The 27,668-nt window shown below is 47.2% G+C and overlaps 1 protein-coding gene across 1 annotated transcript; it reads left to right on the forward strand.

Annotated features, from left to right (window-relative positions):
* The first annotated feature begins 18 nt into the window (after positions 1 to 18).
* On the forward strand, positions 19 to 27,668 carry Piwil4 (piwi like RNA-mediated gene silencing 4). The gene is made up of 16 exons (XM_050120607.1): positions 19 to 134; positions 2,199 to 2,279; positions 2,956 to 3,153; positions 4,453 to 4,564; positions 9,779 to 9,902; positions 11,371 to 11,488; positions 12,843 to 12,954; positions 14,802 to 14,986; positions 17,520 to 17,592; positions 18,950 to 19,150; positions 20,583 to 20,686; positions 23,233 to 23,303; positions 24,522 to 24,675; positions 25,852 to 25,998; positions 26,426 to 26,573; positions 27,233 to 27,668. The coding sequence occupies exons 2-16, from the start codon at positions 2,218 to 2,220 to the stop codon at positions 27,347 to 27,349; spliced, it is 1,926 nt and encodes a 641-aa protein (XP_049976564.1). The 5' UTR covers positions 19 to 134; positions 2,199 to 2,217; the 3' UTR covers positions 27,350 to 27,668.

Raw genomic sequence — 27,668 nt, forward strand, 5'->3', positions numbered from 1 at the left:
TGCTGTTCCCAGGTCACAGAACTGACATGTGACACGCAAAGAGGTGAGACTGTGCAGATCACGCTCACGCTCACCAGCCAGCTGCCCTTCACTTCCCCGGTGTGCATTCACTTCTTCAACGTCATCTTCAAAAAGTAAGTAAGTTGCTTGACCTTCGGCGCACAGCCCGGGTATTGACGGAATGGCTCCGTGCTGCGTAGGAACGAGCCAGCAGCAGCTGGGGGGTGATTTTCACCGACGTTGATGTACTCTGGCAGTGAGATGGGACACTTTCCGTCCCTTTGAGCCAAATCCTCATTATTCAGTCTTATTCATAAGTTAGACCCTGTTGCTTTTAGTCTTTCCTTCACTTCCTGTGCACTGCCCCACTCTGACCCCAGACTCTGACCCCAGACTCAAGGTCACTGAGTAGGAATTGGTCAGATGGTGGATCCGTTTCTTCACTAGCTGGCTGGTTTGGGACATACGAGGCTGTCACTAGCTGTGTGCTGCCCTGGCTCCATCCCAAGCCCCACATAGGTCTTCCCAGCACGAGTGCAGAAAGGGAACTGGTTGTATGTAAGCTTTTGACAGTCTTTAGAATGGACTGAGGGGCATGTGGTCCAAAGTAACCTTGGGGATGAAGGGATTTGACCAGTGCGAGATCCCTGGCCCCTCTCTACACTTGGTCAAAACAGATTTTCCATTGGTAGGGCTTGGAGGCGAAACAAGAAAACTGAGCAAGCCTCCCTGATGACACTCGAAAGCAAGTGAATGCTCTGTGTGTGTGTGCGTGTGTGCCAGGTCCCACACAGCATTATGTGTGTCTGTGTGTGTGTGAGGTTCCACACAGCACTGTGTGAGTGTGTGTGTGCATCTGTCAGGTTCCACACAGCATTATGTGTGTGTTTGTGTGCACATGAATCAGGCTCCACACAACACTATGTGTGTGTGCCAGGTTCCACACAGCACTGCGTGTGTGTATGTGTGTGTGTGTATGTGTGCGTCAGGTTCCACACAGCACTGCGTGTGTGTGTGTCAGGTTCCACACAGCACTGCGTGTGTGTGTATGTGTGTGTGTGTGTGTGTGTGTGTGTCAGGTTCCACACAGCACTGCGTGTGTGTGTGTGTGTATGTGTGTGTGTCAGGTTCCACACAGCACTGCGTGTGTGTGTGTATGTGTGTGTGTGTGTATGTATGTGTGCATGTGTCAGGTTCCACGCAGCCCTGTGTGTGTCAGGATGCTGTATCTGAACCCTTTTGTAGAGATGCCACCTTCTGCTCAACAACAGACTTGAGAGGGACGAGGTCAGAAAGTTTGGGGGTTTCCAGGGTATCTGAGCACATAAAGTAGCTTCCTCCTTATACAGTTTCCTAGCATTAGTCAAATGTCTCACCCTGTCTCTTTGACCCTCCGTGCCCCATGAGAGGACTGTGCTCGGCCAGCTGACGTGTGGAAGGTGCTTTCCACTGTGTTTACCATACTGTTCCTTGCTCCCCAGAGCTGGCACTGCTACACAGAGCCCCGCTTTATGAATGGGAGACTGGCCTCTGTGACACCGGTAGGCATGTCACCAGAGCTGGCGCTCCTGTGTTCTCACTCAGAACTGCTAACCTCTCCCCATACACGGGACACCACCGCCCTTTGCCAGAGGTGGCTAGGATAGACAGTTGCTGGAGATAGTGTCACAGTGATGTGGGGCACAAAGAGAACTTTAGTGCTTGCCAAAAATACCCTCTTCCTTTCAACATAGGAGGGGTCAGAGAATTATAATTGCACAGACTTGTATTGTAGTTAGATGTGTAAAAATGTCAACCACCTCATTTTAAAGTATGGGCTTATAGTTCATGTATATTTAGTGTTTGTTCTACTGGTGTGTGTGTGTGTACATGTGTGAGGGCGCACATTTGCTTCAGTGTGTGGAAGTCAGAGACAGCTCCTCTGTTGGTCCTCGTCTCCCTGTGTGAGATAAGTTCTCATTCTTGTTGGCTGCTGCTGACATCAGGCCCACTGGTCCATGAACTTGGGGAGTCTTCTGTGTCTGCCTCCTGTCTCCCCACAGGAGGACTGGGGTGATAGCTCTGTGTTCCTGTGTCCTGCCTTACGTGGCCTCTACACACGTGTGACAAGTGCTTTATTCACTGAGCTGTCATCCCAGCCCCCAGAGGTTGAATTAGGCTATTATGACTACTTATCAGATCCAAAACTATACTTCCAGGCTCTTTAAAAAGCTGAAAATGTACCAGATTGGACGGAACTTCTATAAGCCTTCAGAACCAGTGGAGATCCCCCAGTACAAGTAGGTTTCTTCATGTTTTCTGTCTCTGTGAAACAGTAAGTTACCTTGCTGCGTTGCCCCCCCCCCCCCCCCCGTGAGGTGTCACATGTCTAGAACGTGGAATGTAACGGGCTTTTGAAAATTTCAAGCGTTCTTTCTTGTTTTGTTTGTTTTGGGGAGTAGTAAGCCCAGAGTGAAGCTAGAAGTTTGTGTTCTTTGCTGTGTGGGCTACGTCGTAAGCTCTAGAGGGGACACGGAACACAGCTTTCTGAGTCGAGCCAGCAACAGAAGCAGACCCGTTTATTCTGAAATACAGCTGGCTTCCTGTGCCCGTGCCAAAGGGAAGTTAGCACAGCCAGGGCAGCTGACAGAGGTTCTGGTGAGCATTCTGCAACACCCAGAAGAGCTCCTACCAGAAATGCAGGGTCTTACGTAAGTGCCAGGGCTCAGCTCAAAATTCTTATTCACAGGGAGTTTATCCTAAAGTTGTTTAAAGAAACCCCAGCTGTAAAAGGTTAGAGTTTTCAGTCAGTAACTGAAATAAATGACACAAAAGAAAAAGACAAAGCAACAATAACAACAAAGCCAATGTCTCCAGAGACCTAGAATGAAAGCTCACTGCGTTATTATAGGTTTTTCCGGCAGTATGCTTTAAATATTCAGTACCGTGTTTGTTGGTTTTTATTTGTTTTTGAAGGTTGTCCCTGTGGCCTGGCTTTGCCTTTTCTGTGTCCCACTTTGAAAGCAGACTCCTGCTAAATGCTGACGTGAGCTACAAAGTCCTGCGAAATGAGACTGTTCTGGAATTCATGACTGATCTCTGCCTCAGAGCCGGCACTTCCCACTTCACTGAGACGTGCCAGAAACAGCTGGTGGGGCTCATTGTCCTCACCCGGTAAGTGCTGGTCCTGACTGCTACCTGGAATGCACGTTTAGGGATGTTTGGGATTCAGAGTGTCCCTATCACATTGGCCAGAGTACTGGGAGGTAAAGGGGAGTGTCAGTTGGCTCGCCCCTGTGCAAGCCTGTCTGTTCCTGTGGTTGCCTCTGATTTCTGAACCGACCCAAGTCAACAGGACTATGATATATCCTGTCATCTTGGCCCTCCATAGCCAGCACTGGGCGGTTCCAGTACGTCTGCCTGGTTCCCAGTGTCTGGTTCCCCCTTTCACTCTCATTGAATACTGAGCCAAATCAAACTCCGGCAGCTTAGGAATCTTCCTGGGTTCATATTCTCTCTCTCTCTCTCTCTCTCTCTCTCTCTCTCTCTCTCTCTCTCTCTCTCTCTCTCTCTCTCTCTCTCTCTCTCTCTCTCTTTTCCCAAAGACCCTTTTATTCAATGTGAGGCTGAGGAAGCCCAATAATTTATCAGGGAACCCTCAGAAGTCCACTCCCATGGGCAACAGTGGTGCATGCCTTAGTTCTCAAGAGCTTGTCAAAGACTGATTTCCTTTCTGGACCATCTCAGTGGCTAACTAGCCTGGTCTGGAATTTCATCTTAGAGCTGGTTTCCTGGGCTGAGCAACAGAGGGGCGGCCAGGCTGGATTTCGCCTTGCCGGGCACAGGAATGCTTCCTTTGCCTTCCTGTGTATATTCTGATGCTTTAGCCTCCCACACTCTTAGAGACACCTTTTACGGTACTTGGAGCTCTGGGAAACCTTCCTTGGATGTTTCTGCCGCAGGCCAGGCCACAGGAGATCACGGTGCTAAAGAGAAAAGGAACTTAGGATGGTCTAGTTTGTTCACTGGTTCTTGTTTGGCTGAGGTTCAGTCCAAAATAAGAGATCATCAGGATACCAGAATTGTGTGATTGGCCAGATGTGTTGGTTTTTTTATATCATGAAAATTACCTGGGAATTGATATATGACCCCAGAGGAGGGTAGGGAAGCCAAATGGGATTTTATCATTGGAAATTTAAGAATGGCCTGGAACTAGAGTCTGTCAGTGGGACAAACACTGTGGGTTCTGACTTGCCGAGCGCTTCAGTTAGAATGCAGAAATCTGAAGAATCCACACTCTCCTCGGTTAGGAGCTGGTTGTGTGGTACAAAGGTGTGACTATGTTTATAGCATGTCTTCCGTAACCTCAGGAGTGGATCTTGTATTTTGAGTTAACTCAAGACTGTGGTGTGGTAGTCATACACACTAAGGGTGATTTGGCAAAGTGTTTTCAGAGTGTCTCAAATTTACCAGATACAACAACAAAACATACCGTATTGACGACATCGACTGGTCTGTGAAGCCCACACAAGCCTTTCAGAAGCGGGACGGCTCTGAGATCACGTACATGGATTACTACAAGCAGGTAAGCGTGCTTCTTGCCTCCCTTCTTAACCCAGAGACCACGTTCTCTGTTTTAATTTCTTTTCTTGTGGTTGTGACCTTTCCTACAGGAACATGGTGAGGGGAGACTGGTTTCTTCTGGTTTACAGTTCCTCTGTGGGGAGGAAGAAGTGGGTAGAGGTACTGGGCAGGGTAGGAAGCTGGCTGGTCGCACTGCAGAATGAACCAGACATGGAGCTAGATTATAAAACCTCAGGACTGCTCCCACCCCTGTGACCCACTTCATGTCACCCCACCTCCCGAAGCTCCTACAACCTTCTAAAACAACGCTTCCAGCTGGGTATCAAATGTTCAAATACAGGCGTCTGTAGGGGACATTTCACAAATGTAGACCACAGCACTCTTCCTGAAAATTCCCTGAACTCCCAGGGCGAGTCTGCCTCCCACATAATTCACTTACTGTCCCTTGTCCACCCTCACTGTCTCTGGCTTGGCTCCTATATTCTTTCTTTCTGTAGTACTCGGTCTTAAAATCATATCTGATCAGGTTACAGACAAACTTTAATGTTTCCATGACTCCCACTGCCGTAAGAGACAGCTGTAAGCATCCAGTGGTGTTTTGATCTGGCAACCCCCACCCCCTTCTCACAAACCATTGTGGGTATGGAGACCTGGCCTTTGTGGCACCTGACTCAGCCTCTGTCCTGTGAGTGTTCATGTATATTGCTTCCTCTTCCTGGATAAGTTCCTGGAGAACCTTCAGTTCTCAGTTAGACAGCGTGTCCCCCTGGGAGCCTGTGGGGCTGATCCAGAAGGCCTGCTATCTCTGAACTCATTGACTGCTTCATTGCTGGGGGCAGGATCTGGCCTCTCTCTTGCCTGTGAACTTTTTTATTTTCCTCAGTGCAACAGCCCTGGCTTTGTAGACCAGGCTGGCCTCAAGCTTACACACAGAGATCTGCCTGACTCTGCCTCCTGAGTGCTGGGTTTAAAAGCGTGAGCTACCGCTGTCCGGCTGCTTTGAACTATTTTGGACACCTTGGGTTGTCGCCTGGGGTCCTGTTCCATAGCGGACACTTAGGTGCAATCCATTGGCCGTCTCTCTTGCTGCCTCTGGAAGCTCCATGGTCTTTCACAGATCTGTCGCCCTCCCTTTCCAGGCTTCCGAGGTGTTTTCTCTGCAATCATTTAGGCCTCTGCAATCTCACAGAAACAATCTCAAACAGAAAGCAGTCTTGACCCTCACACATCTCCCGGAAATGTTCTTTTCCACCTTAGCCACTTCCGGAAAATGGCTGTGGTGGCCCCAGGTCCTCTTCAGTTCCTCCTCCTGAAAGCGCTGCTGGTCATGCATCTGGATCTGTTTCTGCAGAAACAGCACCATGAGGGGCTAAGTCGCTCACCCTTTCTTAGCCTAAGTGGCTTTCAGTGGCTCTTTTCTCCCCAACTTGTCAGTAATTATTTTGTTTTTTCATAGGTGGACAGTTACATCTCCACAGTGTATACTTGGGATATTTATACCTTGTGTCCCTGAGTCGTTGTGTTAAGTGAAAGGAACAAGACACAGAAAGACACACACTACAGTTTCTCTCTGGAATCTGAAATAGTTGGCCTCGTTGATTTAGCTATTGCAACAGAAGTTGCCAGAAACCAGGAAGGGCAGAGTGGAGGGAGGTGAGAAACTGACTGGCGGAGAAAGTCCCAGCCAGACAGGGGGAATGCATCCTGGCATCCATGCTGATGGGGAAGGCTGGCTATATTAACAGTGCTGCATTGTCTATTACCATGACATTAAACATCTGTGGCCACGCCCATCCATCTGACTCCTTGGTCACATTCTTTATGACTCTCCTCTGAGTTTCAGGTTGATCTGTGTTCATCTCTTTTGACTTTGTTTTCTTCCTTCCTAAGGGCCATCTACGGCTCCTTAAGGACCATCTCTGGCTCCTACATCCTATGGTGCTCTCCCCGTCGTAGTCCGAGTCTGCTCAGATCCAGTCATTTTGCCTTGCCTCTGTTTCTGCATTGTACACTCACTTCCATTCCCTGAGTGTTTATTTGCCTGAATGTCCCACGCAGGCTCAGTCGGGCGTCTCACTCCCTCACTTCTTAGGAGTGTGCATCCCAGCTGGAAAAGCATTTGCTTTCTTCCTCCTCCTCTTTCCCTCACCTCTGCAGTGAGCTGCCCCAGGATGAGCTCTCTGCCTTTCCCATCACCGTCTCTCTGGGGACCTCCCTAGCCTACTCCACCGCATTAGTGTGGAGCCCCACTAGGGTAGGTAAGGTGGTCTCCTTGCTTCACGTCTCTCCTATCTCTGCCACTGGAGAAAGCTTTCTGTAAATCTTGCCCAGGGGTGTGTTTAGCACATAAGCCTAGGAATGAGAAGCCGCAGGTCTAACTGTGTATCTTAGGCCAAGCACGACACTCAGAGCTCAGCGAGGGACCTAACTAAGCTCGCTGTTACGGAGCCCTGCCTACCGCCGTGGTGCAGTGTAAGAGTGAGCACAGCGGTAGAGCGGCCACTGCCTTTAGCCTAATGTCTGCACGCTGTGTGCACAGGCAGGTGGTGGAGACCCTTGCTACCCTACTCTTCCTCATCTCTGGAGAATCACCTTGTGGTCCATCCAACTTGTAGCCTCATCTCTTTCATCCATCCTGTCGTATCCCTGTCTACTTGCTCGTCACAAATGGCCCAGTCTCTGTGCGTGTTCCCGAGATGCCTGCGTGAAGCCACTGAACCTTTTCCTTCTATCACTAGCTCAGGCTGTCGCTTCAGGATCAAGTGTTGCCTGCTCTGTGACAAGCTCCTGACTTTGCTGTTACTCACGCAGAAGGCGAGCAAGCGTGAGTGGATTGCATTGTCTCTGGGGCACATTTTCTTTAGAGCAGCGGAAGCCTTTGGAATGCTGATTGCACGGTAGCTTGGACGGTATCTCGTGCATAATCTGGACTCTGGGTTTGTGCTCTAAACCTGGACTCGGTTAAACGGCTGGGTTTCTGTACCACATTGGCGAATTGGTTCTTACTTGAGCAAATGTATTTTAGGACCTGTCATCTTCTAAAAAGGGCACCGAGGCAAAACCCGTTCCTCTTTCCGGTGGTGAATTGGCATCTCTGTATAGTTAAGGAGGAAATGAGACAGAATCATGTTGAATTTTAAACATCCTACTTTCTGAACCAGGAAATGCAGGCTAAATTTCTATTTAGTTTCAAAGCGGAAATTTGAAAATTCTCAGAAAATTGGGTTCAGGGAGAAGGTAAAAATCTACCTTTGGACAGCCACGTCAGGAATACTTGGCCTTGCACCACGAGTAGAAAACCGTCTTCCTGAAGTGGCCCGGGTTTGGCAGAGCTGTAGGATTCTATTACTCTTGACTTTTCTCTGTTCTTGGAGTTAGACCCCTTCACGAAGCTCCCTTGACTTACCAGCTCAAGCCCAGCACCTTGTGGCGTGGCACAGAGTGAAGGGTTCAATCCCAGCCCTGCTACTGTGGAGCCCTCAGGAACTGCCTGGTTCCTCGCTGCTTTGTCTGTCCCCTGTCACCTGTACAGCTCTGCTATGTAGATAATGTAGTCATCAGAAAAGTCAAGGGCTGTTTCTCTTCGGTTTCTGTGTCCACCTTAGTTCCTGAGAGGAAGAAAGTGTTCCAGCCTCCAATACTGAACCAGTGAAGTTCTGTAGAAGCTCTTTCAAGAAAGGCTTCTCTGAGCGTTTTGTCCCAGCATTTGCTGTGCTTGCGACTGGGACCCCAGAATCCTGAATTGGTTTTTATCTTAAAGAATAAAAGTCCTTACTGGGCTAGAGAAAAGTTTGCATATTATGCCCTTAATTATAATTGTGATGGTCAGTAAAACATAATTCCTGGCTGTTGTAATTTGATGTTTGCACTCTTTTGGGGGGCCTGCCACCCAGCTTCCAAATGAATCACACATGGAGTCTTACTCTCATTTACAAACATCCAGCCTTAGCTTGGCTTGTTTCCTGCTGACTTTTCTTAACTTATATTATTCCACCTACCCTTTGGCCCCTGTGTTCTCCCCTTTTCTACTTCTGTAAATCTTATTCTTACTCCGCGATGGCTGTGTAGCTGAGTGGCTGGCCTCTGATGCCCTCCTCCTTCTTGGTCTACTCCTCCTCCAAACCCCTCTCCCAGGTTTCTCCTTCTGTTTATTCTCTCTGCCTGCCAGCCCTGCCTAACCTCTCTCCTGCCTCGCTATTGGCCGTTCAGAGCTTTATTAGACCATGAGGCGGTCGAGACAGGCAAAGTATCACAGCTTCACAGAGTTAAACAAACGCAACATAAACAAAAGTAACACACCTTAAAATAATATTCCTAACACTGGGGTATTGTGTAGCCTGTAATTGTATAATTCTAGCTTGTCATTAGTTATGCTGGAAGTTAGTCATGATTTGCCTTTGGAAACGGGCCTTGGGCAAGGTGAAATTCAAGTTTAGGAAGGGACAGAGAGGAGTGTGACCAGACAGCTGCTGAGGACTCACCCTAAACCACACAGTGGTTGACTCTTTCACCTGGGAACCACTAGCATCCTCATTCCACAGAGGACGAGTGGACAGAAAAGCTGGGTATCAAATTACCCCTTGTCAGTTCTGAGCTGCTTCTACCACCCTGCTATATAGTGCCGTCCTGGGTACCAGAGACCCCTTTGATCTTTCGGGAAACTGAGTACACCATAGCCTTTCTCTGCAGCTTGTGTGTAGACGTTGTTAAGGTGAGTTTCTATGCCTAGAACCATGGGCATATGCTTCAGCCATAGCGTGTATACAGGCAGCTGAGGGCTGTTCTGAATCTGGAGGAAACCCAGAGGAAGCAGGGGATTAAGTCTTAAGAGTGGCATTGCAATCTGAAGGGTAATAAAGGCCAGTGAGATGGCCCAGCGGGTAAAGATGCTGTCTCCCAAGCCTCAGTGATCTGAATGTGAATTTTCAGGATCCACATAATGGAAGGAGATGACAGACTACATGGCTGTGTTGTGACTTAAATGAACTTACACTCACACAAACATACACACATTATATCGTACACTAAATTAAAATGCAATTAGAAATAAATGATAATTAAAGGTCTGAAAAATGAGTCCTGGAAAGAAAGTTGTAAGGAGTAGTAGAAAGATTTACTTAGTGACTCATTGGGGGGGGGGTGTTGATGTAACGGAGGATTCCCCTCGGCTCCGTATCCACATTTGCTGTCCCCTCATTTATCTTGTATTTTATAGCAATACAATATCACCTTATCTGACCTGAATCAGCCAGTGCTTGTTAGTCTGCTGAAAAGAAAGAGGAATGATAACACGGAGCCTCGGATGGTCCACCTGATCCCGGAGCTCTGCTTTCTCACAGGTGAGCTTTACGTGCGAGCTCCGCTGGCCTCCCCTTACGTTAGCTGAATGCCAAAGTGTTCCCGTAGCTAGGGACAAGGGGCCCTTTAAGTGGCATAGACAATAGCTGGGCGAGTGGGAGGCGGGAGTGTCCTCTGGGACCTCTTTTCTGCGCGCAGTCTGCTTGTAGACTAATGTCAGAGCCGTCTCTGACTAATTTCCAGAGGCCGAGCTGCTTTTCTGCTGTGCTGGTGAGGTTTACTAGTCGAGGAAATCATGTGACATTTCTTTTTCTTTTTCTTTTTTTTTGGATCAGGCTATTTTGTTAAGATCAGAATGACCCTTAGTTTCTTCACCCACCAGTTTCCAAAAAGCAATTTTCACTATGTAGTAGAGCCTGCCCGAGTGTCAGTTTTCACTGTGTAGTAGAGCCTGCCCGAGTGTCTGCCTGAGCCAGTGTTCTTACCTGATGAGCCATCTCTCCAGGCCCCACATTTATTTATTTTATGTATACAGATGATTTGCGTATGTGCATCACATGTGTTTCTGGTGCCCAAGGCAGTCAGAAAGGGTATTAGATTCCCTAGGACTGGAGTTACATATGGTTATAAGCTGCCATGTGGGTGCTGAGAATCAATCCTGGGTCCTCTGGAAGAGTAACAAGTGCTCTTAACAACTGAGTCACCTCTCCAGCCCAAAACTCCTTTGAGAAAGAGAGGGGGTGTTGGGGAATATTATTTTTAGGTGTATTGCTTTTGTTTATGTTGCATTTGTTTAACTCTGTGAAGCTGTGATTCTTTGCCTATCTAAAACACTTGACGGTCCTAATAATGACGGGAGCAGCCAATAGCGAGGCAGGAACAAGGATAGGTGGGGCTGGAACGGCCAATAGCGAGGCAGGAGCAGGGATAGGTGGGGCTGGCAGACAGAGAACAAATTGCAGGAGAACCAGGCAAAGAGGAGGCGCAACGAGGAAATATGACATCAGGGGCCAGCCACTCAGCCACCCAGGCAACCATGGAGGAAGAGTGAAAGTAAGATTTACAGAAGTGAGAAAAGGAAAAAGCCCAGAGGCAAAAGGATAATTTAAAATAAGAACAGCTGTCTAGAAACAAGCCAAGCTAAGGTCAGGTACTTATAACTAAGAATAAGTCTCCGTATGTGATTTATTTGGGTGGAAGACCCCTCAAAAAATGAAAAGAAAAAAAAATAGCCAGAAGAGAAAAGAGCAAAAACATTGCACTATAGAGAGGAGACAGTTTCATAATGTAACTTAGACTGGCCTTGTGCTCACTTTGCAGCCCAGGCCAGCCCAGAGCTCCCGTGAGCCGCCGCACTCAGCTGTGAGAATTGTAATGACCCTGGGCTTGCCTCCCTCTGTGCAGTGCTCTTTAGGTGGTCCTCTTATTAATCTGAACGGGAATCTTGCCCAAGGGGACCAGCCCTTCTGTCGGTTTCTTTCTCTGCATCTCTTTGCTTGCCTCTCACAGGCTTGTCTAGCCAGGCGACCTCAGATTTCCACCTGATGAAGGCAGTGGCTGAAGAAACTCGGCTCAGTCCTATGGCGCGGCAGCAGCAGCTGGCCCGGCTTGTGGATGACATGCAGAGGTACAGGCCACAGGTTCTCTTGATGAGGCTGGCCTCCCCAGCTCTCCTCCCACGAAGTGTAGCCTATGAGTTTCCTGAAGCTAAGTTATTTTTTGTGTGTTAAAAATATTTATTTCTTAATAATTTCAAGTACATGAAATATATGCATATATAATGTACTTTGATCATAGTTCCCCATTGTTCTTGTCTCTCCCACTGAGCCTCTTCCCAAGAAACCCTCTTACTTCCACGCCTTTCTGGTGTCCCATTGTGTTTAGTTTGCGTTGCCTACAGAAGGGTGTGTGGGTATCTGATCAAGGACAATTCACCAGTGTCTACGCCACAGAGGAAGATGATTCCCCTCTCTCAACAGCCGTTGACTGCTCAAGGCACCCGGAGGAGGAGTGAAGGCCGCTGAGCCGCTCCCCTGTTCACACTGATAGACTAGTCTAGTACAGGTAGCCACCCCACGGTGGGTTCACGTGTACTGCAGCCATGGTTTGTAAACAGTGTCTGCTATTTCATTTCCTGGCTGCCCAGACTGAATAATCACACACTAACTGTATTAATTACAACACTGTTTGGCTAAAGGCTCAGGCATATTTCCAGCTAGCTCTTACATCTTAAATGAACCCATTTCTATTATTTTATATTTTACTATGAGGCCCGTGGTTTGTTACCTCATATTTTGCTTCTTTGATGGCTTCTTCTGCCTGACTCCGCCTTCTTTCTCCCAGTATTCAGTTTAGTTTCTCTGCCTAGCTGTATTCTGCCCTGCCATAGGCCAACGAAGCTTCTTTATTAACCATAGTGATAAAATGTATTCACAGTGTTCAGAGGGGCATCCCACAGCAATGTCTCGTCTGGAAGATAAAGCTGTATTCCTGTCTCCCATCTTTTATCTTCCCCATCTGCTCCCAAGCCGATATAGTCAAATGTTCCCAGGAGAAATCTGTATATACCAACTCCAGATAGTCCCTCTGCTAAATGGTTTATTCTGGGGTGGTATCTGATTGGCGGCAGCAGGCAGCCCTGCGGTAAACAATACGTCTTGCCATTTTTAATCTTTACAAGTGTATGATACAGTATTTACATTGTGCCTTTCAGAAAGCCTGTTCAAGGTCATCTGTGAAACTGGGTTTGCCTTGGAACCCCTGTGCCCCACGGCAAGCCTCCCCTCCCTTCCTGTCCTTCGTTGGCACAGTGGTTGACTCAATAAATATTTATATATATTTTATAGAAATAGAAGCCAGAAGCCCTAAGAGATAGAAAATCGCCCCTGAATAATTCAGCAGTAATGATACAGTAACATTGTACATGTGATATCTAAAGCCCTCAGCAGAGGTATACTGACTGGAAATGACTTTGTTTGCAGGAACCAAGTGGCTCGCTTTGAACTTGAGAGCTGGGGACTGCAGTTTGGAAACCAGCTGTCCCTGACTGGCCGAGTAGCTCCTTCTGAGAAGATACTGCTGCACGACCACATAGTGAGCTGTCGTTTCTTTTCATTTGGAAGGGTTTGCTTGAAAATGTGGATGATGGCTCACTTAGCAGGGTGATGGGGCTTGTCTTCCTGTCTTTGTCCCGAGACTTTGGATTTCTTTTGATTTTCTGTTTGGTGTCAGTTTAGTTGCATGGATTTAGCAGCATCCAATGGGCATGACTCAGTTTTTTTTAAAAAGCTTTGGGGTTTATTTTCTTTTTATTTTTTCTTCTTCCTCCCTCTCTCTCTCTCTCTCTCTCTCTCTCTCTCTCTCTCTCTCTCTCTCTCTCTCTGTCTCTCTGTCTCTCTCTCTCTTGATTTTTCAAGACAGGGTTTCTTAGTATCTGTGGAGCCAGTTCTGAACTCGTAGACCAGGCCAGCCTTGAACTTACAGATATCCACTGCCTCTGCCTCCTGAGTGCTGGGATAATAGGTGTGCACCACCACTGCCTGGCTGTTTGGGTATTTTTATAACTGCTATTTCAAACTATTGCAAATCACACATGGCTGTCTATGAGCGGCAGTCTCTCTTATGAACATAAAACAAGCATGTGTGATCACCCAAGTCTATCTAACTGAGAGGGGGTGACTTTAACAGCTGACATTATCCAGTTTCACATAGAAGGCCAGCGATTCATAAGGACCTCTGCCCTGGACACGGTGCTTGGGCAGAAGTGGGCTGAGACATGAACAAAGAAATTACACTTCATCTGGGCTTTGGTTGAAGAAATGAAAGGAACATCAAAATGTAGATGGCCACTTGATTACAGATGGCTGTGTTACCAGCTTCCTGACCCATGCTTTTTCTGAAGCCAGACCCTAAGGCTCAAGTGCACTAATGGTGTGTGGGCCCTTTGTCCTGGACTGTGGTCTCCACAGGGCAGCAGCAGCGAGGTCAGCGAGCAGGGCTCCCTGCACACGGGAATGAGCGTGGTTCCCAGTGTAAGCACATAGAGGGGTCAGCTTTCCCTACCGTTTGTGTATTAAGTCTCCTGTCACTCCGTCCCAGCCACACACCTGATGCAGATGGCCGTGACTGGAACTCAGTGCTTGGTAGGAAATCCCTTGGCTCTGACAAAGCATTCTAAACTTCTCTCTGCTGTCAGTCTTCAGGTTGTAAAAACTGAGAAACATCACGTTGCTTCTGCAGAAACTAGTGGCCTTGGCCCTGGGTGATGGTTCAGTCGGACCTGAGTTCAGACATCCCCCCCCAGACTTCTCCTGGATTACCGTCACCTGTGTGCGCGCTGGCCGCGCCCAGGTGAGGGTCATTCCTCCCAGATAACCTTGCGCCCCCCCCCCCCCCCCCCCCCCCCCCCGCCAGCCACGGAGAGCTAGGTGTAGCGGTTACACCTGTATCCTCCCCACAGGGATGAAGGGGCACGGGATTCCTGGGCTTTGAACACACACAAACATGCACACAAATACACGTATGAAACCACTATCGGCCTCCGCTTTGCTCTGCTGTGTTCCTCACTAAAATAGTCTCCCCTGCCTGTGAGCCTAATCTCTCCGAGCACGGTGAACTTTAGAGTGTCCGTAGTCATTCTTTTGAATGCTCTAAGCAAGAAGTCCAAAGAGGACAGGCTGCAAATCTAGTGTCCCTGAGAAAGGACAAACAGGTGGAAGGGAACGCCGAGATCTCTTTTTCAGTCAGATACCAGCAGTACCTCTCATTCCCAGTGACCTACACAGGACCCATCAGACCTTGCCTGACTCCCAATGCCTCTGCATCCAGGAAACCCGCGTGTCCTGTGAGAGACATAGTGTCTCACCTGTAGCTTTTAGCTGTTCTTGTGACAAGTGTTTTTAAATCCCTCTCGGTCCTTTCGGGACCTCGGTTTTCCTCAGTGTCACCCCGCGTCTGCTGCTGATTGGTCCAAGGATATGCGCTCCTGCAGAGTTTTGAGTTCTGAGCCTTTGAACAGATGGCTGGTCATATGCTGCAGCAGGGCTGAGAACCTGATCGAAGGCTTCCTGAGCTGCTTGAGGAGAGTTGGCGGTCCCATGGGGTTTAACGTGAGCTACCCCAAAATGTGAGAATACGGTGAATTTTTTTGTGTATATTAATTTGGTTTGAAAGTTGAAAATAATGCCTGACATATCTATAAACCATTCATTTTAAACAAGGTAGTAGTGGTGAACGACTTAATTCCCAGCACTCGGGAGGCAGAGGCAGATGGATCTCTGACTTCAAGGCCAGCCTGGTCTACAAAGTGAGTTTCAGGCCAGCCAGGGCTGTTACACAGGGGTTGTCTCAATAAAAATAAAAGAGCATTCATTTCAGTAATGTTTATTTTTTAAAAATTGACTGTATAAAATGATGGGTATGGCTGTGGAAGGCAGAGGTGGGGTCAGAAAGTGGTTCTGAGTTACCCAATGGGAGCGCTAGGAAATGAACTTAAGTTCTCTGAAAGAAAATACGTGCACTTAACTTGTGGGCCACCTCTCCAGGCCATCATTGATGTTTCTGTTTGGGGGGAGGGGAGCAATATTTCTTAAAATGTCAAAAATAGTCACAAGAAGATAGACTTTATATTTATTTAATTGCTTTAAAAAGCTAAAATTTAGGGGCTGAAGATGGCTCCGCAGTTGAGATCATTGGGACCAGGTTCAATTCCCAGCACTCACGTGGCGGCTCCCAAGTGTAGGTAACTCAAGTTCTAGCGGATTTGATGGCTTTTTCTTGGCTCTTAAGGTACCCGGTACACACGTGGTACACAGACATGCATGCAGACAAAACACTCATATACAGAAAACAAAATACTTAAATCTTTAAGAGCCCTAAAATATATTTTACTGTCTTTGTAAAAGTTTGTTTTATGGGCAAGTCTCATTCCCTCAGAATCTTTCACTGTCAGTTGGGTCTATATTCTGAGTAGTCCACGTGGTGTCTTCTCTGCTTTAACCCTTCAGGTCATTTGGTTATAAAACTTAACAGCAAACATGATATTAAAAAGTAAGTGTAGCCAGGCGGTGGTGCAGCATGCCTTTAATCCCAGCACTTGGGAGGCAGAAGCAGGTGGATCTCTGTGAGTTGGAGGCTAACCTGGGTTACAAGAGCCAGTTCCAGGACAGGCTCCAAAGCTACAGAGAAACCCTGTCTCAACAAACAAACAAAATAAACAAAACAAACAAACAAAAAAAGAAAGCATTGCACTTCTTGGTTGACTTGGTAGAACTTAGGCTTCAAAAAGTTACTGTAAGACGCCTGTTAGGAAAGCTTTCTGACAAACGAAAAACCAAGGTCATCCTGTGGCATGTTCAGTAACTCCCGTGCACTAGATCCTCAGTTGGCTGCCAGGAATGAAGAAGAAAGGGACTTAGACTTACATGTGTACAGACACAGTCAAGCTCAAAAAAACGACATATTGTTTAGCCGTGAAATTGGCCTTGATGTACTTATAGAGAGCGAGGCTCACTCTTACCGTCTTGTGGGAAGTCACTCCGCAAACACTAACAATTACGTCAGCAGCGTATGTAGCATCCAAAGCCACAGCTCTTCCCAGAGTCTCCTTTTACACCACATTAGAATTTTCCTCTTCTCACCGAATCTGCTGAGAAATCATCAGATTCGGGTTTCTCTTCTCTGGTGTCTCCAAGCTGGAAGTTAACACAGCAGGAGAGAAGTCACAGTCAGCAAAGCCCGGCTGCTCGGGCATTCTGTGGGCCACACAGGTCCAGCGAGCAAGCCTGTGCCCGTATGGCTTTGGACTTTTCTTATGTGGAAGCCTTTATTTTATTCCACTTTTTCTCATCTGTGAAGTATCCATTTGCCTGCTAGAGTCACATACCCGGCCCCTTTCATCTGAAATGTCAGCCTGGTGCTGATGCCTGTGTCTGAGCTGGGGTGTGAGGGTCTGCATTGGGAAAGTTCAAACCACTGACGAGCTGAAGCAGGGCTTGCAGTCCTTCAGGTGGCTGTTAGGAGAGGGCAGGAAGCCTGCCATATGCTGGGCCTCCTGCACTGAGGCCACTGAGCATCGAGATTCTTCCTCTCTCCCCCTCCCCACTGCCTGCGGGGAGCAGATAATTTTTTTTCATGTCCAGAGGCTAGACTGGCCAATGCCCTTATGTAGGGACCATTCCTGTAACCTCTGGCCCCGATACAATTATGTAATTGGGAATACTTGCTGACTGACAGGCTGTCCCTAGGGAAGGGCAAACATGGCCGCCACCACCTCTTTTGGGATTTGTGTGGATTAGTCCAAAACCTTGGCCATTAATTGATTCCTGAGGCGTTTTGGAAATCTCAGTCCTGCTTCAGACATTTGAAGTTATGGGTTTGAAATTTCAGAAGTTCATATTTAAACCATTTTTGAACTATTAACTAAGGGGATTCTGTACAATTGAGAAAATTTCTACTTATACCAATTTTAGTATGCTAACCGAATGGTCATTGATATTTTGACATATTATGTCCTGGAGAAACTAGATTGGAGAGGTTTTCGTTTTTCTCTAAGGATTTCTTTTCATAAAGTGGCTGGTCTGTTAAAGAGCCCATCAGTATTTTTTTTCTAACACCCCATGATCGCATGTCACTAAGGGACAATTAATCTTTCCGTGTAGCATAAAAGTAGACGAAAGACCGGCAGCGTTCCTCCGAGCCATCCAGCTCCACGTCGACCCTGATGTGCAGCTGGTGAGTGTGGCCTGTGCTCTGGGCTTTAGATGCACAATATTTATACTTTCTTACGTCTGAAGTCTTAAAAAAGTTCTGAACATACTGTCTGTCTTAGTCAGGGTTACTATTGCTGTGATAAAACAAAGCATTCTGGGAGGAGAGGGCTTGTCTGGCTTATGCTTCCATATCATAGTTCATCACTGAAGAAGTCAGAACAGGAGCTCAAGCAGGGCAGGGACCTGGAGGCCGAAGCTGATGCTTTCCCGATTGTGTGTGTGTATGTGTGTGTACTCGTGTATGTGGTGTGTGTGCATGCCCTTGTGTATGTGCCTACTCACTTGTATGCACTCGTGTGTGCATGGGTTCTTGTTTGCCTGCCTGTGTATATGTGTATGTGTGACTCTATTCCTTCTTTGCATGCATGTAAAATCTGCTGACTTTGCAGACTGGGGCCTAAGCATGATTTTATCACATGCCAGAAAAGTTAATATTGGCCTCCCTATTACTAGAAAGGTTTCTATTTACAATAAAAATTTGTAGTTTACTCATCTCTCAGGCCTGGGCCCCCACAGCTAAGCCATGCAACTGCCTGCATAACTGTTCAGTTTCCCTGCAGACCGCTGTTGTTATCTCTGTCTGCTACACACACACACACACACACACACACACACACACACTTCAATGGATAGTATATTAAATGAAGGTAATTCTCACTCTAAGAACATTAAATTCAATGAATGTAAAACTGTGCAGAAAAGTGCAAATATTTCTTTGCACAAAAATTTATGATTTTTCTCAGAACCCAGAGTTCCTGGCATTTCCTGGCATTTTTTTTTGTAACTCTTTGAGTGTATGTTACAGGGTGCCCTTTACTCTTGACTGCTCTTGATACAAATGTCCTAAAAACAAGAACCACAGGGTGGCCAGCTAACCTTTGGAGAAAGAGCATGCAAGAAAGAGGTCTGAGGAGACTATGCAGTTCAGGAGAGGATGAGGAGGAATCATGGCTGTATCCACAGCTTGAATACCTGTGTAGCTAGCTGCCTTTGCCAGGGTGATGGGTACAATTGGAGGGAAACTGGCCAAGTGAAATGGCATTTCAAGTGGTACAGATTCATTTATCAATGGCTTACTTAATTTATCATGCCAACTTAAGGGATCCACAGCCCTGTTTGCTTTTGCTTCTTGGGCACAAAGGGCAGACGGTATCTAGAGAATTCATGCTTTTGTCCTGACTCTTCTACCATACCTGTTCAGAGACATAGAATGTTTAAACAGCTTCCAGGATGTTTGCAGAACCTACACTTACATGTTGCCCATAAGCTGTTCAAAGGTGTAAGCGGCTGGGTTTGATCTGGTGTCCTTTTGCTTTTAGGTGATGTGCATTCTGCCTTCTAATCAGAAGAACTACTATGACTCCATTAAAAAATACCTGAGCTCTGACTGCCCGATCCCGAGCCAGTGTGTGCTCTCCCGGACCCTGACTAAACAAGGAATGATGATGAGTGTGGCCACCAAGATTGCCTTGCAGATGACCTGCAAACTTGGCGGTGAGCTGTGGGCCGTGGAGATTCCGGTAAGAACCGGTGTAACATGAACGGGGCCTGCTTGTTGGGGTTTCTGCCCTGCCCAGTTCCCACAGCTGGCAAGCCCCAAAGAAAATCACACAGAGATCTCCATAAGTTATAAAACTGATTGGCCCATTAGCTCAGGCTACCCATTAGCTCTTGGAGCTTATATTAACCCATTATTCTGACCTAAGTTAGCCATATTGTTCGGTACTTTCTCAGCTCACATCTTGCTTCTTAAGAGTCTAGGCAGGAGTGGGAGGAATCAACTTCCTCTTTCCCAGAATTCTCTTGTTCTTATTGCATCACCTCTACTTCCTGTCTGGTTTTCCTACCTATACTTCCTGCCTGGCCAATCAGCGTTTATTTAAAACATGATTGACAGATTACAGACAATTCTCCTGCACCAGACCGGCACAGTTTCCTTTTTCATGACCAATTGTTTCCAGATCCTATTAGCGATAGTATCCTGTGATCCCAGTGCCTCAGTTGCCCATTGATAGCTTGGGGGCAGAGGGCTAGTTCTCAGATCTGAAGATGCCCAGTTTCCTTAAGAGAATTTATTTGTGTGGTGTGTGCAGGCAGCCAACAAGTGTCTCCTGTATACTTTCGTTGGATCCAAATTGCTTCTGGCTGTTAATACAATGGGTGTGTAAATCTGTGGTCCACTCTTTCTGATATGTGTAGTTGAGCTCCCCCTGGGATAGGCATTGCACAAGCCTTGGCAGAGCAGTTCCAAAAGGGGGTGAGGCACACCCCTCCTCTCAAGGAGCTTCTGTTTAGCTGCCGACGAACTTCATGAGACTCTCAGGTGTCACCGACCTGGAGGAGGATTGATTTGGGTTCTCCTGGCTGCCATTTTAAGCCCTGTCCCATAGTCTCTACTTTGACATGTGTTCAGCGGAGTGTGCCTTCTCAGAACATAGCCTGCTCTCTGGATGTGTGTCCAGTACAGTGTGCCTTTTCAGAGTGGCCTTGTTCCCGGAGGGAACACTGTGGTGGATACTCACCAGATACCTCATGATTGAGGAAGTGGGAAGTGGCAATGCTGCCTGTCCCTTGTACCTCCTCAACCGTCGCCAATGTGGTCATAGCTAAGTGAGGAGCCTCAGCGAGCAAACGGGAAAACAGGAGTGGGGTTCATCTTCACATCTTCCTGACCAGGTAGAGGATGGAGGGACTGTCACCTTCCTTGCCCCCCTCTGCCCCTCACCCACTCCCAGAAGGCAGATGGCCAGTTAGGCCCTTCAGCGAAGTATCTATCATGATGTTCCTCCATCTTTCTTTCTTTGGTGTCTGGTTTCTTTGGTGTCTGGTTTAATTATCGGTCCCATCTGGAGCTTGGTTTCTTGGGCATACCGCTTAATGTGAATAATGTGCTAACTGGAGAGATTGTTTAAATGCTCATGCCATTAAATCACAACTGCCTTCATTTAACAGTTGAAGTCCCTGATGGTGGTGGGTGTTGATATCTGCAGAGACGCTCTCAACAAAGATGTGGCAGTTGTCGGGTTTGTAGCCAGCATTAACTCCAGGATCACCAGGTACCGTAAGCTCCTCCTGACCCTCTGAGTCCCTTTGGGACTGCTTATGTGAATATGTGTTTAGAGATGACAGCTTGGGGCTGGATAACCTCTCAGGGGCTTACCCTGGAGAAATACAATTACCTTCATCTAGGAACAGACCATGAAATTCTCCAATATTTATGTGTATATATGTGTATATGTGTGTGTATATATATATATATATATATATATATATGCTAAAATTATTGTCAGAATGTGCTTTGAAGTTTAAAGTAGCACATATTAATAGCATAGGCCACTGGTTCTCAGCCTGTGGGTTGCAACCCCAAGCAACCCTTACACAGGAGTCGCATATCAGATATTTACATTACAGTTAATAATAGTAGCAAAATTACAGTTATGAAGTAGTATAATTTTATGGTTGGGGTCACTACAATATAAGGAACTGTATTGAAGGGCCTCAGCATTAGGAAGGTTGAGAACCATTGGTATAGATGTTTAATTATATTTTCAATATACTTTATCAGTTCACCCCATGATTATTCTGTTACATTTTAAAATATTTTATTTATTTATGCATGTCTATGGAAACACAAATGCCATGGTGTGTTGGGGTCAGAAGACAACTGTAGAAGACAGTAGTTGCTTCTCTCCTTGTGCCATCTCAGGCTTGGTGTTGAGTACCTTTACCTTCTGAGCCACCTCACCTGCTCCTCCACCAGATTTTTAATACATTTTGACAAACTTATGACATACATACCAGTCTTTATCACTTACTCTTATTTTAAATGCAGATAGTTAAATTAATGAATTACACGGCACTAGTATAGTAAAATGGAGCCTCGGTTGAAAGCCATTCCGCACGTTCGCTGGGGTGAGTTATTGTTTCCGCTCCAGCCGCATCTCTGGATCCTGAATGCTGGGAAGCCTTGTGCCTGTTGTTCTGAGTGTGGGTGAGGAGTGCTCGTGCACTATATAAAACACCTTAGCGTTAAAAACAGACTGCTTTCAGTTCTACCTGGTCTGCTTTTCACTCTGCAGCTGAGGCCCAATGGTCTAGTTACCTACAAGCCCCGTAGTTTCCCATAAGATGGCGAGAGTGACTGACTAGTTTGTAAGGCTTCTGTGGGGCTCTGTCAGATGGGAGCGTCAGCATTGCAACCTGAAGTGCATGCTTCTGTACATGCAGTTCTCTTCCTTGTCAGCACTTGGACATGCTCCATGTGTGGGCATGCAAAAGGCTGTTAAAGGTGGGACAAAGGTGGAAAAGCCTAGAACAGGCTTCTGGCTCTTATTGAATTGTAGTCCTAGAATTGCTTCAGGATTTTTAATTAAATAATATATTTTGAGGCCATAGCAGCTGCTTACAAAGTCTTTGTTTCCTGGTCTCAGTTTGATTTACTCCATTAAATTAGTGATAGGTGTAGAGCTGCACTTGTAAGGTACAGGAAGAGTAAACACCTTGCTTGCATGGACACAAGTCATTCCAGGTGGTGTGTGATTTCTGTAAGAACGTCGGTCATTTCTCAAGCGGATCTGAGAAAGTACCTGCTCTGCCATCGAGATTGAGAAGTATTTGACTGTGTTATTTTAATTATAGATAGGGAACTGTGACAATGATGGCACAATGTGTTAGTCACTTCCTATTGGTGTGAGGAGGAAAACCCGATTCTGCTTGTGCTCTGGAGGTGTCAGGCAGTCTCCCAGCCCCATCCTCTGGGCCTGAGAGAAGGTAGAACATCTGGGTCTACGCTCAGCACAGCTGCTCACCTCAGGGCATCAGGAGGCGGAGACAGCAAGATGCATTAGAGATTGGGTCAAGAGAGACAGCCTTACCCTTCAGAGGCGTGTCCTCAGTGGCCGGTGTCCAGCAAAGCCTCCTTCCTCAGAGCACACTTACCTGTTGGTTCAGCTCGGTTGTGCGGGTCAATCCGATGCCATACCCTCTGGTAGAGTCACTTCTCCCTAGTTCCACAAGCTGAAGAGCACGCCTCCAACACTCAAGCCTTTTGAGGGGACCCTTCATATCCATGTCCTGATACACTAAGTCTTGACTTTCATTTCCCATGTCATTTAATTAACCACTGTCAAAATCACCTGCTGTCTTGTTGAGAAGGTAACTCCGAAGAGTCATGGCTAGGACTGGGTTCAAGCTTGAGGAATCTCTGGACAGTTTATGAGCAGAAGATGTGCTAAATTAGCACACTGGGTTTGTGGTGCAGGTGTGGGCCTGTGTCTGCATTGCCTGCGCTCCAGGCCGTTCTTATCTTTAGGAGGTGCTAAGGACTGCCCTTTAAACTCTCCTGCTGCAGGTAGAGAAGTTCAAGTTTGGATTTGTCGAGGTCACATAGCTGCTGGAGTGAGTTCCTGGTCAGGGTTTGAATGCAGATGGCAGCACTGAAGGGTGGCTTTAGGCTAGGAAGAGGACCATTAGTGTGGTTTTAGTAGACAGCATGCAGAGTTGGGAGCCTAGTGTTTGCGGCCGGCATCTGTCTATGACTTAACAGGTGTGTTGTAGTGGGGTCTGGACGTTATGTTTCACGTTTGCGTTTTGTTTATTTCAGGTGGTTTTCCCGATGTGTTCTCCAGAGAAGGGCAGCCGACATTGCAGATTGCTTAAACGTCTGCATGACTGGTATCTGATGGGGTGGGCTCTGGGAGCACCCCAAATCCACAGACTGCTGGCAGCAAATGCCCGGACCTCCAGCTCTCACCCAGATGGAGACCCCGCATCTGTGTGCTGACAGACAAGCTAACAGATGGTGTAGTGTTTGCGTCGCTGTGTGTGCTGAGCACAGCGCCCTGAGTGAAGAGCATGTGGTTACACAGGTGGCCCTAGCCAACAGTTTGAGGCTGAGTGAGGCCTGTGCTGGAGATATGAGGGTGGGAGGCAACATTAATTCTGCACAGGAAAACCAGCCTTTCGCCCTGAGGATGGGCGTGCTCGAAGAAGTGTGGTATACTGGAGGAAGACAGGGAAGACAGGAAGTGAGGGGCTGTGTCCTCTTCCAACCCCAGCCACTTTGGCCTTTACCATTGAGCAATATGTGTATCTGCTTTGTTCTCATCTATGGTTTCCAGTCTCGAAACCCGAGGGGTTGCGATGTCTTTTAATTGAGCTTGATGATCCTTGTTGGGCTTGCTCTTGGAAGTGTGATTATCTTCTGTCAAACCAAACCCCTTTCCTAGGCAGTAAAGTCTCCTGACGTAGATTATGCCCTCTACACACAAAAAGGAATCACCGCATCCTATGGCTTTCTCCTCATTTAGAAACTTGGCCCATGTTTAGCCGTTCCACCGAGAGCGTCTCTCGTGGAGGAGTTGCCATCTGGTGCCTATTCCGCGGCAGGCTATGGTTAGAGTGGGTGGAAATGGTTCAGACTCGTCCCATCTGTGAGACTTAGATCGGGAGTCGGCTTGAGGAGCGGCTTTGAGAGAATTCCGGAGTCACTTCCTTGTGTTTTCATATTTATTCTCATTAGGGAAGAAGACGATACCAACAAATCCAGCTTGTCTCTGAGCAGATTCGAAGACTTAAAGTTGAATTAGTGTTAATTTGGTTTTAGGCATTTGTCCACTGCGTGAATTAAATTTTGTTTTCTCACTTCAACATTCAAATTTGGCTAAAGAAATATGTTAAATTTAAGAGTGTATTATGCCACAGAAACCCTTGTGATTGCTCAGATAGCAGAGATAAAGGAATAGTCCTGTTAGCCATTTTTATGTTATTGCAGATACAACCCAAAACTAAGTCTTCTCATTTTACCGTGGTCTGAAAAAGCAAAGTTACTTAAACGTGATGTTATTTTTGGCAGCCCTGACGGGTGACTCTCTTCTCATTAACACTCTCCAGGAGCTCTCAACAAGTGGTACAAGCACAACCATGCTTTGCCTTCGCGGATAATCGTGTACCGAGATGGTGCAGGGGACGGGCAGCTGAAGGCGGTGCTGGAATATGAAATCCCGCAGCTGCTGAGCAGCGTGGCTGAGTGTGGCTCAGGTGTCAGGTATTCTGTTCCTTCTCTGACACTCACAACATATACGGCCACGATCCGGGTATTCTGTTCCCTCACTCTAACACTCACAATGTGTGTGGCCACGATCCGGGTATTCTGTTCCCTCACTCTAACACTCACAATGTGTATGGCCACGATCCGGGTATTCTGTTCCCCGTCTCTCTCTGACCCTGACAACATGTACGGCCACGATCCAGGTATTCTGTTCCCTCTCTGACACTCACAACATGTATGGCCATGATCCTGAACGAGTGCTTTGTCAATATGACTTATTTTTTAGGCAGTGAAGTTTTGCTGTGTTTCTGTGCCATACCTACATGGATGGGTTTTTCTGAGACTGGAGTGTAGTTCAGATAGTCTAATACTAATATCCTGGTGCTGTAAGTTTTTGGGGGGCTTGAGTCAGGCACTGTGAGGTAAGCAGCTGCAGAGTGTTTCCAAGAGCTAGCAGGGGTCAGGGTATCAAAGATGCTGTGTATGTATTAATACTCCACTGGGGACGGGGAGCTGTGATATAAAATTTGAGTCTGAAATTAATACAGAGACAGAGGTTCTGATGCAGCCACCAGTACCCAGATAAGTCATGAACAGGGGCAAGGGGGTCTCTGCAGGCAGAAGCCAGACTGTCTTGATCATGAGCTGCCTTGGTCATTTTTTACTGCTAGATCTCGTGTTGTCGTGAGCAGTTTTCTTCAGTGATTTTTGTGGGAGGAAGGATGCAAGGAAAATCCTAGAATGGGAAAGAGCGAGGACAATGCTCTCAAACTGGGTCTCAAAATTCTTAGGGATTGTCTTATTCCCAGGCAATCTGGGTATGGACACACTCCCATCATGGTCAGCCAAAGCCCTATGGTCGCCAGCCACAGAGGAATGGCTGAGGCTTGGGCTGTTCCTGGTACAGCGAAGGGAAAGCCAGACAGCATACTGGCAATGCCACCCGCAGCTACAGCCAAACTGACCGTTTCTTTTTTGTTACCAATCCAGATAGACCCTAACTGAGAATAATTGTATGTCTGTCTAGAGAATGAGGATTCGTCAGTGACTTTTATTTTGTTTTGTGGTGTTTTTAGAATGAATTTCCTTTTGTTTCTCTTACAAACTGACCAGAAAGACCCAGAACTGTTTGGCTGGGTCTCAGTGCCCTTATTTCCACCTTTTCGGTTGTAGCAGCAGCAGCAGCGGCGGCGGCAGCAGACTCTCAGTGGTTGTGGTGAGGAAGAGATGCCTGCTGCGGTTCTTCTCCGAGATAGACCGCACCGTAAAGAACCCCCCGCTCGGCACTGTTGTGGACTCGGAAGCAACACGCACTGAGTGGCAAGTGTCACTGGGAAACTGATTGTGTGTGTGTGTGTATCTGTACGTGGGTGTGTGCGTGTGTGCACAGGTGTGCACGCTTGTGTGGAGGCCAGAATTTGATAGCAGATGTCTAAGATTGCACCCCACCTTCGTGGTTGAGACAGGGTCTCTCACTGCATCTGGAGATGAGGGGTTGGCTGGGCTGTCCCTGCTTCCCCAGTGCTGAGTCTGACAACAGACATACAGCCATGTCTGACTTCGTTTGTGTAGACATGCATGCTACAGGACCCAGCTCAGGGTGTCAGGCTTGCACACACAGCAAGTGCTTGGCTCTCTAACGAACCTCCCAGCCCCCAGACTGACCTTTTGCAAGCACGCATAGTGGATTGTTTCAGTTTGACCCTGCTTTGTGACCCCTTTTCTCCACTCCCCTGTTTCTCTGCAGGTATGACTTCTACTTGGTCAGCCAGACTACTAACCAGGGGACTGTTAGTCCCACCTACTATAACGTCATCTATGACGACAATGGCTTGAAGCCTGACCACATGCAGAGACTGACCTTCAAACTCTGCCATCTCTACTACAACTGGCAGGTGAGTAACAGCTGTTCACTGAAGTGAGGGTGACGCCGAAGATTAGGGCCTGGGACTTGCCATGTCCTTTCCCTCCTTCCTGCTCCTTACTCCTGACTTCACAGGGAGGAGTGGACACAGGAGTCCTTAAATTCAGGGTTGGAGGAGCCCACTCAGTCAAGGAAGTAGAACCGCAGGAGGCGTCTCAACAGCTCCAGGTTTGGTCCCCACAGGACTTTAATCCCACTCAGTACCCCAGGCAAGATTGGCGATAGCTGTTCTGTCAGTTCGTGCAACACTGAGAGACGCGAAGCCAGCATGACTGTCCCTGGTGAGGTTAAAGTCATGGTCTGCCTGTATGCCTGTGCATTGGGCCCAGGCTTGCTCGGAGCCCCTCTAGAGCACAAGATCACAGGAAGCTTAGGTGGGCACATGTATCTCCCCCTCCCACTACTGAGGCAGGCAAACCCCCGCCCCCACCAGCCCATCTCGCCAGCGAGCTTAAGTTTCCAGTGGGCGGGGCTGCCTTCTGTTGGCTAAGTTTAGTTACCTTTTATCTCCGGACACACTCTATTGGGTAAGTAACCAGTAGGTAAAAAGGCGACTAATTTAAAAACAAAATCACTTTGAAAGACAAACAGGTTTATCTCTACAACGCTGTCACTTCCTTTCCTCCCCAGGGCCTAATCAGTGTCCCTGCACCCTGCCAGTATGCACACAAGCTGACCTCCCTGGTGGCGCAAAGCATTCATAAGGAACCAAGTTTGGAATTAGCCAATAATCTCTTCTACCTGTAAGAAAAAAACAAAACAAAACAGTTTCTGTGTTTTGTACAAATCTGCCTAAAGCTCAGGGCTCTTGCTGCCTAAAAGAGGATTGAAACTAATTTTAAGTAATTGGGTTTCTTATGGCTTTTTTCCATACATCTATGTCCTTGAACTTTGTCCTTGTTTATTTTATTTTATTTTTTAGGATTTATCACCACAGTTAACTAGGTTCTAAAACAACGTTTGCTTGGTCCTTTGCTGGTGGCTAAGTGGGACTTTTAACTTCCTGGGGTTCTCAGAGTTTCTAAATACTGTGGCGTAGTCTGTAGACTGGTTTAAATAAAGACTA

The sequence above is a fragment of the Alexandromys fortis genome, unplaced genomic scaffold (assembly GCF_014885135.2).
Source record: "Alexandromys fortis isolate MF-2015 unplaced genomic scaffold, M_Fortis_MF-2015_v1.1 scaffold_171, whole genome shotgun sequence".
Classification (NCBI taxonomy): Eukaryota; Metazoa; Chordata; class Mammalia; order Rodentia; family Cricetidae; genus Alexandromys; species Alexandromys fortis.